This window comes from Triturus cristatus, chromosome 11 (genome assembly GCF_964204655.1).
Source record: "Triturus cristatus chromosome 11, aTriCri1.1, whole genome shotgun sequence".
NCBI classification, from domain to species: domain Eukaryota; kingdom Metazoa; phylum Chordata; class Amphibia; order Caudata; family Salamandridae; genus Triturus; species Triturus cristatus.
The window spans coordinates 110,187,289-110,206,626 of record NC_140594.1 but is presented as its reverse complement, the minus strand read 5'-3'; the positions used below and the strand labels follow the sequence as shown (position 1 = coordinate 110,206,626).

The window sequence follows — 19,338 nt, the reverse complement described above, 5'->3', positions numbered from 1 at the left end:
GAGTGAATGCATGCCTAGCACTGGCGGTGACCATGTCAGTGCTCCTGAGGTGACGTGCTCCTGTTTGCAAGTCAGGCGAGGAAGGAGTCAACGCAGAACGCTGAGTTTGCCCAGGTCCATGCATAGGAAGCTCATCCAGTCCAGGTTTTCATCTTGCATTCTGGGAGGCTTAGTACAATTTGCTATTATGCCAGGACTACATGTCCCAGAAGGCAAACTAAACAATCTAGATAAACTATGTTATCACAGGAAGTAGCCAGTGCATGATGGCTCTACTGGAAACATGTGCCAGTGATTTGACAGCATGTGTATGTTTCAAGTAATTCGGGCGACCAGGATATAATGCGAGATTATGGGACAAGTGACAGGGCCTAATTTTAGGACACAAGAGAGGTGCACCGCAAGGAAGCAAGGTAGTCACAAAAACTTGAAGAAATAACCAGGGCCGCTGGCTCTGCCAGAGAACGCCCCCTCAAGGTCCAGAACGGATTTTAGTGATGGACTGTCAATGAGGGAGAAGGTCCAGGAGGCTAGAAGATGTGAGAGTTGAGGGGAAAAGTTAGGTGGGCAATGAGTTTCCAGTAAGGGAATTAAAAAGGCAGAGGAAAAGGAGTTATGTGCTGTGTTTTGGATTGAATCTGTGGTAAGACATCTGGTCACTGTGGTGCGATGAAGCAGCAGACTTTGTCGGGGTGCGAGGGTGCCCTGGCCTGAAGTCCAAGTGTGATGGGGGTACCGCAGGAAAGAGACAATGTATGAAGGGAAAGGCTGAAGCAAGTGAGAGACGACGGAAGGCAGCAGCCTTACTATACCACCATTAGGAGACACTAAATGACCTGAAAAGCCCTGAAAGTGACATTTCCCAATTTGGGAGATGGTGCGCTCGACGTCAAAAGGATATCTTGGTTGAAACAAAAATAGTGTTGCCATTACAGCTTGCACCCCAACCTCCATCTGCAGCACGAGGTAGCATTCCCCCTCTAGACCCCCCCCCCCCTTCATCAGCACAGAGGGGCTGTGAGACCAACCAGCACATGTGATGCACCAAAGAACCCTTATACTGGTCCCTTCTTTGATCTTTCAGTGAGCAGTAAAATGTATTAAGAACCCCCCCCCCCCAACAGGAACAATCCCTTTTAGAAGGGAATCTTTGAATAGAGACCTCCCTTTGCACTAACAAAAGTCCTGGCGCCCTTTTTTGCTTCATTTCTCACAGTAAATGTGGTTCAGTCATATGCCTGGAAAGGTGCTTTTGAGGCGATACCCGTCTCTGGGTTACCCGCTCCTTCGCTCCCAAGAAGGGCAGAGGCCATGCCCTGTGCTGGAAGTAAAATCAGTCTCGCACAGGCGTTTGTCTCTCAGAAGAGCATAGGATCTGTGCAACAAACCTTCCAACTCAGTGTTCCAAGGGGGCAGACGCTTCATATGCCAACACTGCGTCAGCAGCGACTGCTAGTTCACCCCCTCATCCAGGTCAGTTGGGGTTCCAAGCGTCTGGTGGGTGCGGAGCTTTGTCCACTGCCCCCTGGAGTGCTTACCAGCAGGAGTAGGGGAACAGCGGGTACTGGCTCCAGTCGGCCATGCTTCCGTGTGGGTGCCCCGCTGGTGCCTGGGAGTTGTAGTCCGTTGGGAAGGGCGGGTAGCTGACTGGCCGGTACTGGCTCTGAGCCGGGTTCATCCACTGCCCCAGGCCTGGCTCGGCTCCGTAGGGGTTGTACAGAGGCCGGAGCCCGGGTTTCCCGGCTGGGTCGGCAGACATGTTGTGGACTCCTGGCAGGTCATGTGCGGGGTGGAATGGGGGAAGAGTCCCGAAGCTTTCAGGCAGTTGCTTCACTTCCGGTTCCGGCACCTGAGCCACGTCTGCGGGGTGCGTTCTGCCTCGATATTCACTCGGAGGGACATCTCGAGCAGGAGAATGGTGGGGCTCGGCCACATCCTGGAACCTGCAGGGGGGGAGAGAGAACAGATGAGACAAGACCACTAACAAAGACCCTAGAATCCCTAGGTAGAAAACTTCACAAGTATCTGAACTCTTCAATCTAACTGTTCGCTTGTGTTTTATTTTTATTTTATGGAAGTGGAAAATGCCACATAGTAATTGATAATGATTAGGCATTCGCCTTTCCCTCCTGCGAACTGGACTGGTTCATCTTGCACAATGGATTGAACATATTTAGAAAGGGCGGCACAATCATTTCACAATTAGGAGATTAGATCGCCTAGACAAGAAGTACCTAGAGCATGGGTACTCACAAACATTTGCCCAAGGGCCACAAAGTACAGTTTGTGGTGTGCCGGGGGCCTCCCTGATTCCAGCAGGGTGGCGGAAGGGGGTCTGGGTGGGTCATGGATAGTGTAAGGAGGTTCCAAAACATGTTAAACGGGCAAGCATTTATTTGCAGGTTAATAAATGCCTGCCATTCATTTACCATCTTTTTCTAAATATTAGTGCTAGCAAATAAACAGCAGCTGGTGTTGCTGTACACCAAGGGGGCCGCTAGCGCCCCCCGGGTCGTACTTTGAGTATCACTGACCTAGAGACTAACAGGCCTTTGTTGTTCAGTAGAAAGTAAAGTCTAACTTAACATATTTATGGTCCGTCTATGGAGTGAATCAGACACCTGTGATGAGCTGTTCACTGTGTTTCTTTAACTTTGTTTATTGGGTTTATCCTTCTATGTCAGCCATTTTGTAAGTCAGACGTGTTGGGGGCTGCCCACTCTTAGCGGGCGAGTGATTGCTGATTACCAATTTGCTGGATAAAGTACCATTAACAACAGGCAATTAGTCACCCAGGACCATCAGGACAGCAGAGGTAAGAGGCCACAGACCACTTAATTCTAAAAACACTTCACCATATCAAATTCCCCGCCTTACGATTTTGGTGCTATTGCTAAGCAATAAGAGTTCAATACACAGGACAAAAACATCAAGGTTTGTTCCCAGTTACAATAAAAACATTACATCCAGGGTTTCTGGAAAGCAATGGTACTCCAGGTGCATCAGCATTATGCCCTCTCTGGCTCTACCCCCCCCCCCCCCCTCGGCAGTAAACGGGTGGCAGACTCACCGATACGCATTATAGGGGGACTGCGTTGGCACTTGCTGCTCTCTGGGAGGTGCTCTCTGCCCGCTAGCCTCTGGCGACCCCGGCAGGATTCTGTTGCCACCATCTTGGCCCTGCCCCCATATGGGGAACCTGCCCACTTGGACTGGCTGAGTCTCCTCTTTCACTTGTATCGCTCGCTGAAGATCTATGTGAAGAAAGAAAGAATGGTGAGGGCTCGGGATATTTCAAACATTGCTTACAGAGTTTTTAAAGGTTGGGTTCTACCAAGGGAACAGAAGCATGGGTAGAGGCATTTTAAGGCATTCGGAAAGTAGGCAATTGTACAGGGCCCCAGCCTACCAAGGGGTACCTATGTGCTGTAATAAAACTTGTGGGGGCCCCCATGCAAGGTACAAGGAGGGCCCCCCTCTCCAGACCCAGTCAGGAGCTCTCAGACCAGGGGCCCGCTGCCCGTGCACAGTGCCGGAGGGAGCCCCCTGGAGCTCAGGCCCCCTCGCACCATGGGGGCTATTGTCACGCCACTGGTATACCTTGGGAAATCAAACTTTTACTATAGCTCACGTCTGTGAATCTGTATCGCAACCTCCAACATATAGGTCCAGGTTGTTTCACTTTTGTGGTGCAGCCCAGAGGCAAAATCCTTTTTGGCACTTACTAAGCCATGCATGGCTTTGCCCATAGCGCTGCCTTGCGTTACTTTGCGTCGGGTATGCGTTAGATTGGTGGAGCATGGGCCCTCCCATGCATCCACCAAGGTATTTTGATGCAAACCAGATTGACGAAGTTTTGTAAACTTGAGTTTGCACCAAGGTGCAGCGAGGTGAATTATCTTAATTTCTCCTCGTTACGGTCTCTTTCCATGTGTGCTGCATTTTGCAGCATACATAGAAAACGGAATATGCCTGAGGATTGTTTTCGTGCAGGATGATTTCGCGTCTTGCAATAAAACAATCCTGCCTGTACGGCAGACAGCCTTGTACTATGGTGCAAGGGTGCCTACATTGGCGCGAGGAAGCAGACAGTGGGTCAGAGCAAGAAGAGAGCAGAAACGCTCCATTGCTGTGTAAATAAGGAGCATTTCTGCTCTCTCCTTTTCACGCAACGCAGCAAGTTCCCTTGCTGTGCTGGGTTGCGTGAAATAATAGTAATTGTTCCCCATAATTCAATATCGTTAGGCAACACAGGACTTTAATTGGTAGAAAATGGGTAAGCAAATCCAAACTTTTGAGGAAAAAGGGGGCCCCAAAGTATTTCTTGCCTGTGGCCACTAAAATCTCTTAAGATGACACTGAGCAAGGGATCTCTAGAGAAGCCATTTGCTACCAAGACAGAGATAGCCTCTTCTGAATAAAGACAGTCATACTTGGGCAGCCCCCGCTAAACCAATAAGAGTAGCTCCAATATTCCAAACCGGCATTGCTTAGCCAATGAGAAAGCAGAACCAACATTTTTATCTGTGGTGTAGGTCAACAGAGTGACCATGAAAACAGGAGTTTTATAAGTAGGATGTACTGTATTACCAAGTGCAAGAGGTGTTTGTTTCTGTAGGTTTTGTGGTCCTTAGCGCAGAAACGCACACATGCGACCAAAATGTCACTTGCACGGGGCGTGGCCACAGAGACGTTTTGAGGCACGGGCAAAGTGGGCTCTGACCCAGAGCCCCAGCTTATCAGGGGGACCCCTGATTGGGCCAGCTCTGTTCTGCAGAGTCTTGCCCTAATGACCTTGATCAATTCGTACCCAGATTGTTTTGCATAGCGTTTTCCCTTGATTTATTTTTAATGTGGGTGATGTGCGAGACATTTTGCAGAGAAATGTGTTTGTTTCTGGCAGCAGCCATAAAATGTTTCTTTTAGATCAAACAAGACATCGTGTGAAATAGCAAGGTGTCACAGAGCTTATTTGTAGTAATATTAGTGGGCTGCTGCTGTGTTACAATATTGTAAACAAACATCACCATCCCTGAATATTAGATGTCAACATATTTAGAATTTGGGCAAGTGTGCTTGTGCCCTGTCAGTGACCTGGCCAAAGATGGTATGATAGAGCTAAAACCGGATCATAAACTCAAAACTGCTCAAAACAGGGGGCCCCAAAATCCTTAAGATGTCCCTGCGTGGCCACACGCTGAAGGAAGGTGGTTTTACACCCTATGGATGTGGAGGTCAAATGGCCCTGGGTGGACATGTTATTTCTAAGTACCATTGGAAGCTAATATGCAGTCTCGGGGGCAGCTGCTGTTTTTTCACTTTGCCAGGTGAGGCCACTGCGAGCCCACTGAGAGCCTCACAGGAAAAATACAATGGAACTGAAAAGATTTAATTGCCATTTTATTTTTCAGGCGTGCACACTCACCGCACTGCGGCATCCAGCCATCCCAAAGCCCAGAGGCATGCATGGTGTGTCCTCTGCTGCACTCACTGCACTGCAGCATCCGGCCATCCCAAAGCCCAGAGGCATGCAGGGTGTGTCCTCTGATGCACTCACCGCACTGCAGCATCCAGCCATCCCAAAGCCCAGAGGCATGCAGGGTGTGTCCTCTGCTGCACTCACCGCACTGCAGCATCCGGTCCACCACAAAGCCCAGAGGCATGCGGGGTGTGTCCTCTGCTGCACTCACCGCACTGCAGCACCCAGCCATCCCAAAGCCCAGAGGCATGCAGGGTGTGTCCTCTGCTGCACTCACCACACTGCAGCATCCGGCCATCCCAAAGCCCAGAGGCATGCAGGGTGTGTCCTCTGCTGCACTCACCGCACTGCAGCATCCGGCCATCCCAAAGCCCAGAGGCATGCAGGGTGTGTCCTCTGATGCACTCACCGCACTGCAGCATCCAGCCATCCCAAAGCCCAGAGGCATGCAGGGTGTGTCCTCTGCTGCACTCACCGCACTGCAGCATCCAGAGATCCCAAAACCCAGAGGCATGCAGGGTGTGTCCTCTGCTGCACTCACTGCACTGCAGCATCCAGCCACCCCAAAGCCCAGAGGCATGCAGGGTGTGTCCTCTGCTGCACTCACCGCACTGCAGCATCCGGCCATCCCAAAGCCCAGAGGCATGCAGGGTGTGTCCTCTGCTGCACTCACGGCACTGCAGCACCCAGCCATCCCAAAGCCCAGAGGCATGCAGGGTGTGTCCTCTGCTGCACTCACCGCACTGCAGCATCCGGCCATCCCAAAGCCCAGAGGCATGCAGGGTGTGTCCTCTGCTGCACTCACCGCACTGTAGCATCCAGCCATCCCAAAGCCCAGAGGCATGCAGGGTGTGTCCTCTGATGCACTCACCGCACTGCAGCACCCAGCCATCCCAAAGCCCAGAGGCATGCAGGGTGTGTCCTCTGCTGCACTCACTGCACTGCAGCACCCAGCCATCCCAAAGCCCAGAGGCATGCGGGGTGTGTCCTCTGCTGCACTCACCGCACTGCAGCATCCGGTCCACCACAAAGCCCAGAGGCATGCGGGGTGTGTCCTCTGCTGCACTCACCGCACTGCAGCACCCAGCCATCCCAAAGCCCAGAGGCATGCAGGGTGTGTCCTCTGCTGCACTCACCACACTGCAGCATCCGGCCATCCCAAAGCCCAGAGGCATGCAGGGTGTGTCCTCTGCTGCACTCACCGCACTGTAGCATCCAGCCATCCCAAAGCCCAGAGGCATGCAGGGTGTGTCCTCTGATGCACTCACCGCACTGCAGCATCCGGCCATCCCAAAGCCCAGAGGCATGCAGGGTGTGTCCTCTGATGCACTCACCGCACTGCAGCACCCAGCCATCCCAAAGCCCAGAGGCATGCAGGGTGTGTCCTCTGCTGCACTCACCGCACTGCAGCATCCGGTCCACCACAAAGCCCAGAGGCATGCAGGGTGTGTCCTCTGATGCACTCACCGCACTGCAGCATCCAGCCATCCCAAAGCCCAGAGGCATGCAGGGTGTGTCCTCTGCTGCACTCACCGCACTGCAGCATCCAGAGATCCCAAAGCCCAGAGGCATGCAGGGTGTGTCCTCTGCTGCACTCACCGCACTGCAGCATCCGGCCATCCCAAAGCCCAGAGGCATGCAGGGTGTGTCCTCTGCTGCACTCACTGCACTGCAGCATCCGGCCATCCCAAAGCCCAGAGGCATGCAGGGTGTGTCCTCTGATGCACTCACCGCACTGCAGCACCCAGCCATCCCAAAGCCCAGAGGCATGCAGGGTGTGTCCTCTGCTGCACTCACCGCACTGCAGCATCCGGTCCACCACAAAGCCCAGAGGCATGCGGGGTGTGTCCTCTGCTGCACTCACCGCACTGCAGCACCCAGCCATCCCAAAGCCCAGAGGCATGCAGGGTGTGTCCTCTGCTGCACTCACCGCACTGCAGCACCCAGCCATCCCAAAGCCCAGAGGCATGCAGGGTGTGTCCTCTGCTGCACTCACTGCACTGCAGCATCCGGCCATCCCAAAGCCCAGAGGCATGCAGGGTGTGTCCTCTGATGCACTCACCGCACTGCAGCACCCAGCCATCCCAAAGCCCAGAGGCATGCAGGGTGTGTCCTCTGATGCACTCACCGCACTGCAGCATCCAGCCATCCCAAAGCCCAGAGGCATGCAGGGTGTGTCCTCTGCTGCACTCACCGCACTGCAGCACCCAGCCATCCCAAAGCCCAGAGGCATGCAGGGTGTGTCCTCTGCTGCACTCACCGCACTGCAGCACCCAGCCATCCCAAAACCCAGAGGCATGCAGGGTGTGTCCTCTGCTGCACTCACTGCACTGCAGCATCCGGCCATCCCAAAGCCCAGAGGCATGCAGGGTGTGTCCTCTGCTGCACTCACTGCACTGCAGGACCCGGCCATCCCACAGCCCAGAGGCATGCAGGGTGTGTCCTCTGATGCACTCACCGCACTGCAGCATCCAGCCATCCCAAAGCCCAGAGGCATGCAGGGTGTGTCCTCTGCTGCACTCACCGCACTGCAGCATCCAGCCATCCCAAAGCCCAGAGGCATGCAGGGTGTGTCCTCTGCTGCACTCACCGCACTGCAGCATCCAGCCATCCCAAAGCCCAGAGGCATGCAGGGTGTGTCCTCTGCTGCACTCACGGCACTCGAGGACAGGAGCAGTGGGTGGCTGGATGCTCAAAAGTGGCCGGCTGTCTTGCTCTTTCCAAAGTGGCATGCACACTTTAAAGCTCTCCATCTAGCTGGGTGGAGACAAACCACAGGCCTGGCCTACAGGGCCCGAAGGAGCGTCCAGCCAGCCCACTCCATCCAATCATGGTGCTGCTCTCATGCTGGGGGTGTTGCTGGGCCCATGCTGCAGGAAAGAAAAAGATCGGGATCGGATCGAGGAGTGCAGCCAGGTAAGTGATTTATTTGTCTTTTTCCTTTCCCTCCTTCTGCGCCAGTCGCACCCGAGTGCTGATCTATTCAGGTGCATTGAATTACGGCGCTGTCATTCTGCACGTGCCTGCCACCCATTGCTTTGCCACTGCACATTGGCTAAGCTCAGTGCAGGACCACAGATCGACGCTGGAGGGCGCCCATTACCTGCTTCATTGGAGCAGCCTTCCTCGTCTTCCAGCTTTCTCTTCTTCGGCTCCTTCGCGGGGCTGTTGCTGTGCTTTTTCGGGACACGTTCTCTGCAAGCAGAACAATTGTATATTTCATTTAGGCACATAGATACATTCACAGCATGTCCTCCGGTCTTTGCATGGCTCTTAAGTAACAAGACGTCACTGCGCACCCCTCCTATGTCTAATGCGCGGACGAAACTGCGTTCCATTGATTACAGAAGAGGTAGTTTCAGTCACGGGTGGATAGCCCCCCCACCTCCTAGCGCACAGAAGACTTGCCAATCTCTTACCTTCTGCTGTTCTTCCCATGCTCCCGGAAACCCTTGGCAAAGGGGTTGTTTTCAATCTTGAGTTTTGTCACCTATGAAAATAAACAAACCTGAGAAATGTGGCACATCTGAACATCGTATTAAAACAACCACACAATAATAACAACCGTTTTTATATAGTATTTGGTGCCTCAGTTTCTGGACTATAATTGATACTCATTTGATGAACCCCTTAAAGATGAACGGTCTAGCTGGCCCTGCCAGCATTAAATCACTGCAATGGACACGTAATGCAGTGAGCCACCTCGTGGCATCAGGGAGAGCCGAGGCCAGCTGAGCAGACCACGTCCCAACAGATGCTGGGGTCCCTGGCAGAGGGAAGCCGGCTCTGGAGCAGATGCTCGGGGACAACATTAGGGGGTAAAATAGGGTAATGCAGGAGGCCAAGCAGGAGATGTCTGTAAACAGCAGACATGACCAGGGTGAGCCAGGGATCGAGGGATCTACTGAACTGGTTGGTAAGGTAACTCAATGGAGGCAAGAGGGTGGGGGGGATACTTGTCTCTCAAATATAGGGTCTTCGTAAGGTTCAAATCGTGTTGTTTCGGCAATGTCTCTTCAGGGCTCGGGAATAAAAACGACTGGAATGCCTTTAAAATAAACGTTTATATTGAAAATGTCTCCTTCCTAATACTTGGCACTTCTGGTTCAAATTTTTTGTTGGAAACCTTTTTGTTGAAAATGTAGCTGCTCTTTCTGTAACAATATTATGGGATTAAATACATTTCTATTGTATCTCCACTCTTAGAACACAGGCCTCAGGCACAGAGCCCTGCACCTTACCAAAAGGTGTGATGAAATAAGAAATGATGTAATAACACGGTGATGACTTAAAATAGCTTCACTAAAATACTTTCTCCTCTAAGAAAAACTTTCAAACTACTTTTATCAACCAGTTTGGTTTTCGACCAATAGTTTTCTACCAAAAGGCCGGACGCCTTTTTTTTTTACTGTTCAAAGACAGGCTAATTGTAAAACTAGCATTTACAAAGCTAGCACTATGAAACAAGTGTCATGGCTGGGTTGAGGGAGGTGGTGAAGGAGCAGGAAGACTGAGTAGCAGCAAGACCCTGATGATGCAAGCACAGAGAGTGGCTGTCATTGGCTGTCCCTTACCATCTCATTCTGATAGGCAGTGACCGCGGTGAAGGTCGTCTCCGGGAAGGTGAACATCTGGAAGACACCCCAGCGCATGCTGTACAGGTCTTCGGCCTGTACCAGGTGGATGCGCGGCTTGTAGCGGTGCATGGAGTGGAGAATGACCTATAGGCAGAGAAGAAAGGGCGTGAGTTGAGCCTATCAGCCTGCCTGTCTGGCGTTTCTGAAGGCTGGTAGTGATGGGAGAAAGTGGACCATTGGTCTGTCAGAATGTACACGTGCTGGTGGTATGTAAGTCACATTGCTATCCATCACCTCCACCCACCCCGCCAAACAGAGCTTAATTTGTGCCAGGCCTCTCGTCAGGAGGCCACTGCAGCTTGCACCACATAATGTCCCTGCCAGCGCTGCCAAATATAGTAATAACACAACTACTAACCATCAGGCTGCTACAAGTGTGACAACCAGACTATTACACGCCCCTAAAGATAAATGAATGGCTTGGGCAGTGGATAATACATTTTTAATGTATATTTAATAATTAACTGTTGTTGTGGTCATCTCTAAATTAGCCAGACAATGCCACCATGTGACAGACTGTCACAAGCGCCGGTGTTGACAATTAAGTGCAGGTGCTGAGTACCGGAACCCACTGGCTCAAATTAAGCACTGATGACAACCCATACCACAGTCCCACATCCCCGCAGGATTCATCGCTCTTACATGCCCTTGCTGGTCCAGTGTGTTGTTAGTCAGCTTGAGTTTATGGAAGGAGATGGCCTCTTTCATCCAGTGGCTGCCAAGCGCGGGTGAGTCCGGGTGGATGTAAGTACGGCAGGGTGGAGGTGGCTCAGCCTTTCCTGCCACTTCCCATTTGTTCTTGTTCCACTGTTGAGTGGGGGGGGGACAAAAGAAGCAGACAGGTCAGCGAAGGAGAAGAAAGTAGAGCTAGATAAAGAGAGGGAGAGAGACATATAGGGGGATGGAGGAAAGAGCAGAGAGAGAATGAGGAGGGGAAGAGAAAGAGGGAAAGACAAAGAGTGATGGTAAAAGTGAAAGAGCTGCCCGTAGAGCGCCTCCCTGAGGCTCCATACAGAGCTTTGTATACCTTGTATCTGAGGGCGTCCAGGGGCACAAAGTCCACCAAGAGTATGTACTTGGCATAGGGCAGGAGTCCAGACAGCCTGATCTTACACTGAGGAAACATACGCCTGGAGAAGAAAAACACCAGAAATCAGAGACCAGAAGTGATTACTTTGGCTGTTAGGGGCTAGCATTAAAAGAATTTCAAGCGAAACTATTTCCTCTAAGTCCCGTAAGGGGATCTTTGAAAAAGCCCTGTTATTATTACTGGGGGCCGCCATGTTGATTAGCTGGGACTACTGCTTCCAAGCCGGGACTTCCTGTGATGGTGTAGCAAAGTCCCCACTGAGGAAGCTGCAGCAGAAAGTCCAGCCTCCTTAAATGGTGGTGCCCAGCAGCCATTTTGAAAAGTGAACACGTAGAAGTCTCCCTCCCCAAAGGAAGTTCTTCAGAGCTTACGCCTAAGGGCGTCAGATTGCCCATGACTCATTCAGACTGCCCATCACACTGATCCACGCAATAACACCCTTATATGTTTCTAGATGGGGAGAGCACTTCTCAGCTCTGGGATCCAATTTAGAGGAACTCTGTCCAACTGTAACATGTGTTGGAACAGCAAGCCGTCTTTTAAACCGTGTTTTGCGAATCCATTGTACCAGGAGCTGAATAAAAACCATATAATTGCAGGGGCCTAGTTTTACTTACGAACTTTCCACAATCACTGCCGAATACCAAGGCTGCCAAGTCTTTATCCTGCCTCTTGCTTCCCCCTCTAACATTTCCCAGTCTCTTTATCGAAGTCTAGTAAGTTCCTTTTCTATCCCCCCTTCATTCCCTTGTGTCACTGGCTTCCTAAGCTGTACTAAAATAACAAGACTGACATGGTCTCAGCCCAATCTGCCCCTTACCACGTCACCCACGTCACTGCTGCATGCACCAGTCATTCTCATAATGACATCGCCCCCTCCCAGCCAGCCTCGCCCAGCCCCCACCGACCTCCCAGACTTGGTGATGATCATCTCCGTTCCTTCCTGGTGGAACTTGGTCCAGAGGTCCGCGTCCTCGAGGGTGGCCTCAATGGTGCTCTGGGGTGAAGAGGGCTCGTTCATCAGCAACGCCGCATCGCAGGGGGGCCTGGTATCTGCAGGAGGAAGGGAGACGGTGAGCTGGACTCAGAGCAGATACACACCACAAGTCTGGATTTATACAGCATGTACCACATCCAGGCACAGGCGTAGCTACCAGTGGTGCAGCAGGTGCAGTGACACCGGGGCCTGGTGTCTGCAGGAGGAAGGGAGACGGTGAGCGGGACTCAGAGCAGATACACAGCACAAGCCTGGATTTATACAGGATGACCATATCCAGGCACAGGCGTAGCTACCAGTGGTGCAGCAGGTGCAGTGACACCGGGGCCTGGTGTCTGCAGGAGGAAGGGAGAAGGTGAGCTGGACTCAGAGCAGATACACAGTGCATGCCTGGATTTATGCAGCATGTACCACATCCAGGCACAGGCGTAGCTACCAGTGGTGCAGCAGGTGCAGTGACACCGGGGCCTGGTGTCTGCAGGAGGAAGGGAGAAGGTGAGCTGGACTCAGAGCAGATACACAGCACAAGCCTGTATTTATACAGGATGACCATATCCGGGCACAGGCGTAGCTACTAGTGGTGCAGCAGGTGCAGTGGCACCGGGGCCTGGTGTCTGCAGGAGAAAGGGAGATGGTGGGCCTGACTCAGAGCAGATACACAGTGCATGCCTGGATTTATGCAGCATGTACCACATCCAGGCAGGGGCTTTGCTACCAGTGGTGCAGCAGGTGCAGTGGCACCGGGGCCATTGAGCCCAGATTACTGCTGTTTTATTCCTAACCAACAGTTAGGGGGCATATTAACTGCTTGCCGTTGGGGCCCACAGCAAAAAACTTTGATAGTTCATAGGGAAGACGTGCTCCTCACAGTGTGATGTTCCACAACCTCCCCACAATGAGCCACTGTACTTCGAGCTCCTCACGGTGTCAATGTGCCACGGGCTCCTCACACTGTCAATGTGCCCCAGGCCCCTCCCCATGTTAATGTATCCTGGGCTCCACACACTGTGCCAATGTGCCCTGGGCTCCTCACACTGTGCCAATGTGCCCTGGGCTCCACACACTGTGCCAATGTGCCCTGGGCTCCTCACACTGTGCCAATGTGCCCTGGGCTCCTCACACTGTGTCAATGAGTCCCGGGCTCCTCACACTGTGTCAATGAGTCCCGGGCTCCTCACACTGTGTCAATGAGTCCCGGGCTCCTCACACTGTGTCAATGAGTCCCGGGCTCCTCATACTGTGTCAATGTGCCCCCCAGGCTCCTCACACTGTCAATGTGCCCCAGGCACCTCCCCATGTTAATGTATCCTGGGCTCCTCACACTGTGCCAATGTGCCCCCCAGGCTCCTCACACTGCCAATGTGCCCCAGGCACCTCCCCATGTTAATGTATCCTGGGCTACTCACACTGAGTCAATGTGTCCTGGGCTACTAACACTGAGTCAATGTGTCCCGGGCTCCTTACTGTATCAATGTGACCTAAACCCCTCACACTGTGTCAATATGCCCCAAGCTCCCCACTGCGTCCATGTGTCCCACATCCCTCACTGTGGCAGTGAGTCCATGTGCCCTGCATCGCTTTAGATTTTTACTCACATGGCACGGGCAGTCTGACCTTTGCGGGACGTGCATGGAACCAAACACTTTATAACACGGCCTGTTGCCGTCTTTGTTGTATGTTTACGCATCAAACAAGAGTACAGACCACAGAACTCAGTGGTTCTCATTCAATTGACCTGTTGGCGCTACTGTCATTGGAACCTGTGGCTGCAGATCGCACACAGATCTCGGAAATTAGATAAACTTCTTCAGAGAGCCCTAGCTGTTGGAATTGTAGCTGCATTCATATAGCGCTTAGTACCTCTGGCAAGGAGTTAAGGTGCTTTAGACCAGGCAGTGGCGTAGCTAGAGCTTCTGGCGCCCGGGGCTATCCCTCAGATTGCTGCCCATGGCAGGTAGCGGGGTGGGTTTGATGCTGGGTAAAAAGAACGGTGAGCACTTGAAAGAGGTCCAAGGGACACGTGGTGGAACAGTCCAGCCCGAACTGCCAAGCCGTTTCTTCCCTGGACCGGAAACAAGCATCGTGGGACCGGTATCAGATCAGTTGATTGGGGGTGATTGCTTGAAATGTTCAACACTCCATCCATCATCCCCTTTGGTTTTTCTTTACACAGTTGAATACACCAGCAGTACAAAGACATACAATTGATGGACGGAATGCAGAACAAATCAAAACATTCACCCCCAGTCAAGAGATCTGGGTTAAATCCATCATTTGTTAGCTCATCATGCCACCCCAGTTTAGACTTGGCCATATGCAAATCAAGACTGATTTGCATATGGCTGGGTTCAAACTGGAATGGCATGGTGAGCAAAAAAAATGAAGGATTTAGGCCCAGATCTCTGTACTGGGGTGAATGTATGACATTGTTCTATATTCTGTCCCTCAATTGTTCTTTTTGCAAAAATCATATACAAGTACAGAGGTATCACGGTTGACTTGTTTGCAACCTCTAGCATATTTAACCAAAAATATGACCAGAGTCCTATATGCGGTGGCAATGTGTGACATTTTCAACTTTTCAGTGTAATTATGAGTGACATTCAACAACTATGAGTGACATTTTCACGCAAGCAAAATTAAGCAATGAAGATGAGGGAAATATATAAATATGAGAAATTATACCAATTTGAGGAATGTGAAACTCTAATAAGAGCTTAAAACTGATGAAAAGCACCAGAAATGGAAGGGCACTAACCTGGTAAAAAGTAGTAACTCACAGCTAATCCTCACCAAATACAGTTTTGCGAATATGTGGTTCATGTTCTTTCTCTCCTTCTTCCCTTTTGTCCTCTTTCTTGCTTTTTCCCGTTCTTCCCAGTCTCATTTCCCATTTCCCTCCCTTGTACTCTTTTTCTTCCTCTTTCCTCACCCCCTCACACCTACCCCCTCTCTGCGAACTGGACCTAAAAGCGCTATGAAGCATGGAGCACAGTCCGCTTTCTAGTGCTTTTTTCTAATCAGTCACTTATCCAACCCTCCTCCCCCGTTATCCACCCCCCACTTGGTTGCTAAATGTAAAAGCTGTCCCAGAGGGGAGAGCTTTTGGCCTTGCGATTACTCGTTATATCTACTCTTGCTCTGCATAATCTTAGCTGCACACACCCTGCCCAACAGCTGCGGACTTGGCCCTGGGTCCCGCGCGCTCTCATGAAATAAAGAGCTTCGCAGGGTGTTTAAAAAGTCCGCGCTGTGAGGAGCTTTCCTGTGTGCTGCAGGCGCCTCTTGCTGGACAATCAGTGGTAACACTTCTCCCCTGTAAGGCTGCATCTCCCAGCTCCTCTCTTGACAGTGTGCGCGAGCGGGAGAGATACTCTCTCCACAGCGTGTCTGACTCCCCCCCCCACTGAAATGTAGAAAAAAACAGCCTTTCAAAAAGGCAGAGAAGCTCCACATGCCGTCGGAAACTTGCGTTCTTATTACATCGAGAAAACGAAACTATAAGTGACACTAAGAATAACAGCATGCAAACAAACATCGATTCCCTGGCGACGGTCAGTGGACAAACAGAGCAGCTTCTGTGCCCTTCACACCAACCATAAAGCGCCAAATTACCTACCTGCGGTGGTGACTAAATCCATGTGAGTCAGTTCACACACTCCGGGCAGGTCGGTCGGCGAGAGGAGCGCCATACACGGGCCGACAGGCGGTCTGGGCCGCCTCTGCGCCGGCGAGGCTCGCTCAGCCGCCAGCTGCAGCCCTCTCTGGGCGCTGCCGCGGAGTTCCATAAACCACCACTTTGCCGCCGCTGCAGTTATCCTATGTTTCAGCAGCCACCCCTGCTTGGGCCCAGCTGTGTGTCGGGCCGCAGAGGCTGAGCTCTTGATTGCAGGAAGCGCTGCAACATTTAGTAAAACGAAACTGATTTTAAATCCCGCGCCACCATCCTATAACTGGGTTTCAGACACACCCCTGATGCCGCGCAGTACGGATTCAAGTGTTGCACTTAAGCTCAGCCAGCCCTCCCTCCCTCAACCTCAACCCTGGCCTGCCGAGCTGCGCGCACCGGGCGCTTCCGCTTTCTGCCACTCTCTGCTTTTACCAAATCGTATTTTTTAACACTAATCAGCCATAGCTTTCGGGACACTTGACAGCCAGCCGAGTTGAGGCACTATATGCGTGACAACAGGGTACACAACCGCGCAACGCGGTGGGAAAAATAGCTAAACATTTCGATCAAAAAGTGCCTCTCCTGAGGTAGCTTGCCAAATGCCTCCAACCATGCCTGCTGTACCGGGAAAGCGATGTGTACCACATGCTGCGCCTGTGTTTGTTCTGGCAGCAGCACTGGAGCAGCGGCTGCTACATTTCTGATTTATGTCCAGACCCAACCAATCAAAACTATGCGCAAAAGGCTGTGTTATATTTTACGCCACATAATTATCCTTAGTGGGTGTGTAGACATCTTCATGGGTACCATACACACGGTCTTGTTGAAATGCCATATTGTCAAATTTAGTTGTCTGTTACCGGTACCGTCACGGGGTGGGGGCAGTGCTTAATTTAAGCCGGTGCTTTCCAGTGCTCAGCGCCAGCACTTAGTTATCAACACCGGTAGGTATGACGGTCTGACACATGATGGCTCTGTTTGTTTAATTTAGAGATGAGTACAACAGTTGTGTATCAATTCAATGTACATTAAAAGCGACTAATGCCTGCAGCCGTTCCTATAGCTTCGGGGCCCTGGAATAGTCTGAAGTGTCACTCTTGTAGGAGTGATGGTTGGCAGCTACGTTGGTAGTGTCATTGGCAGCACTGGCAGGGGCACTGGATGGTGCAAGCTGCAGTGGCCTTCTGAAGAGGGCCCTGGCACTTTTTTTTCCTCCCACAAATTAAGCACTAGTTGGGGGTTATGTAAGCTAAGGCTCTTTCCTGGCCAGGGCCCCAAATGTAGGAGCAAGCTGTAGTTATAAAATAAAGTAAAAATAGGCAATGTTAAAGCCAATAGGCCTGGCCCTGGCAAGCTAGGATTGTTTATTAATAGTTTTGCAGACATATGCAATAGGCAGTAACAGCGTAAAGTAATTGAAAGTTACAATTCCGCTGTCCAAATGCGGCGGAAATAAATGTATACATATATAAATGTATAAATGTATAAATAAATAAATAAATATATATATAAATATAAACCACAGCAAAAATACATTTACAAAAACTTGAAGCGAGATCAGATATTGCCCCACCAGCCTTGGCACAATGAAGTGAGCTATCTGTTATGCAACTGTGCACTGTGCACAAGTGTAATACCGTCACTAGCCTACATCTAAATGATGGAGCGCAATCCTGTCCATTCATGAGATGGCACCACCTCGCCTTCACCGTTAGGTGGCGCTAAAGGCTACAGAAACGAGTGAAGTTCAATTCTTGCTCTGGATACATGTTTTCGTCTCAGAATGATGTACCCATCAGATACAGCCAGAGGGGAGCTCCCACATAATCCGACACGCGCCCCTCCAAGCTTTCTGACGGGCCTCGTTATTACCGGAAACAGAGACTTGCTTTTGCAAACTTTCCAATTTCTCTTTCCAGATGCCCAGCACTGAGGCGCGGGCACCCGCGGGTGACGCCGCTGTGCGACTCGCAGTCCAATCAGGGGCACGACAGCGACAACCCGGACGTAGATTTACGTGCTTTAGAAATCCGTGTTTTATTGACGGCAGCTGGGGTCAGCGGAGGGTGTGGGCGCAGTGGCAGTGAGGCTAGGCATTTTATTGACGGCAGCTGGGGTCAGCGGAGGGTGTGGGCGCAGTGGCAGTGAGGCTAGGCATTTTATTGACGGCAGCTAGGGTCAGCAGAGGGTGTGGGTGCAGTGGCAGTGAGGCTAGGCATTTTATTGACAGCAGCTAGGGTCAGCAGAGGGTGCGGGCGCAGTGGCAGTGAGGCTAGGCATTTTATTGACGGCAGCTAGGGTCAGCAGAGGGTGTGTGCGCAGTGGCAGTGAGGCTAGGCATTTTATTGACGGCAGCTAGGGTCAGCAGAGGGTGTGGGTGCAGTGGCAGTGAGGCTAGGCATTTTATTGACGGCAGCTGGGGTCAGCAGAGGGTGTGGGTGCAGTGAGGCTAGGCATTTTATTGACGGCAGCTAGGGTCAGCAGAGGGTGTGGGTGCAGTCGCAGTGAGGCTAGGCATTTTTTTGACGGCAGCTGGGGTCAGCAGAGGGTGTGGGCGCAGTGGCAGTGAGGCTAGGCATTTTATTGACGGCAGCTAGGGTCAGCAGAGGGTGTGGGCGCAGTGGCAGTGAGGCTAGGCATTTTATTGACGGCAGCTAGGGTCAGCAGAGGGTGTGGGTGCAGTGGCAGTGAGGCTAGGCATTTTATTGACGGCAGCTAGGGTCAGCAGAGGGTGTGGGTGCAGTGGCAGTGAGGCTAGGCATTTTATTGACAGCAGCTAGGGTCAGCAGAGGGTGCGGGCGCAGTGGCAGTGAGGCTAGGCATTTTATTGACGGCAGCTAGGGTCAGCAGAGGGTGTGTGCGCAGTGGCAGTGAGGCTAGGCATTTTATTGACGGCAGCTAGGGTCAGCAGAGGGTGTGGGTGCAGTGGCAGTGAGGCTAGGCATTTTATTGACGGCAGCTGGGGTCAGCAGAGGGTGTGGGTGCAGTGAGGCTAGGCATTTTATTGACGGCAGCTAGGGTCAGCAGAGGGTGTGGGTGCAGTCGCAGTGAGGCTAGGCATTTTTTTGACGGCAGCTGGGGTCAGCAGAGGGTGTGGGCGCAGTGGCAGTGAGGCTAGGCATTTTATTGACGGCAGCTAGGGTCAGCAGAGGGTGTGGGCGCAGTGGCAGTGAGGCTAGGCATTTTATTGACGGCAGCTAGGGTCAGCAGAGGGTGTGGGTGCAGTGGCAGTGAGGCTAGGCATTTTATTGACGGCAGCTAGGGTCAGCAGAGGGTGCGGGCGCAGTGGCAGTGAGGCTAGGCATTTTATTGACGGCAGCTAGGGTCAGCAGAGGGTGTGTGCGCAGTGGCAGTGAGGCTAGGCATTTTATTGACGGCAGCTGGGGTCAGCGGAGGGTGTGGGCGCAGTGGCAGTGAGGCTAGGCATTTTATTGACGGCAGCTAGGGTCAGCAGAGGGTGTGGGT

The 19,338-nt window shown here is 52.0% G+C and overlaps 1 protein-coding gene across 3 annotated transcripts in view; it reads right to left on the bottom strand.

Annotated features, from left to right (window-relative positions):
* Positions 1-1,139: 1,139 nt before the first annotated feature.
* The window catches only part of LOC146783439 (T-box-containing protein TBX6L-like), a 134,234-nt gene continuing 116,035 nt past the window's right edge, over positions 1,140-19,338 (bottom strand). For all 3 annotated transcript variants that reach the window (XM_085633876.1, XM_085633877.1, XM_085633875.1), the window contains 8 exons: positions 12,115-12,259; positions 11,144-11,246; positions 10,759-10,923; positions 10,054-10,200; positions 8,899-8,969; positions 8,583-8,674; positions 3,071-3,254; positions 1,140-1,943 (listed from right to left, as the gene is read on the bottom strand). In XM_085633876.1, coding sequence (XP_085490002.1) covers positions 1,535-1,943; positions 3,071-3,254; positions 8,583-8,674; positions 8,899-8,969; positions 10,054-10,200; positions 10,759-10,923; positions 11,144-11,246; positions 12,115-12,227 — 1,284 coding nt within the window. In that variant the 5' untranslated portion in view covers positions 12,228-12,259 and the 3' untranslated portion in view covers positions 1,140-1,534. The remainder of the gene's footprint in view (positions 1,944-3,070; positions 3,255-8,582; positions 8,675-8,898; positions 8,970-10,053; positions 10,201-10,758; positions 10,924-11,143; positions 11,247-12,114; positions 12,260-19,338) is intronic.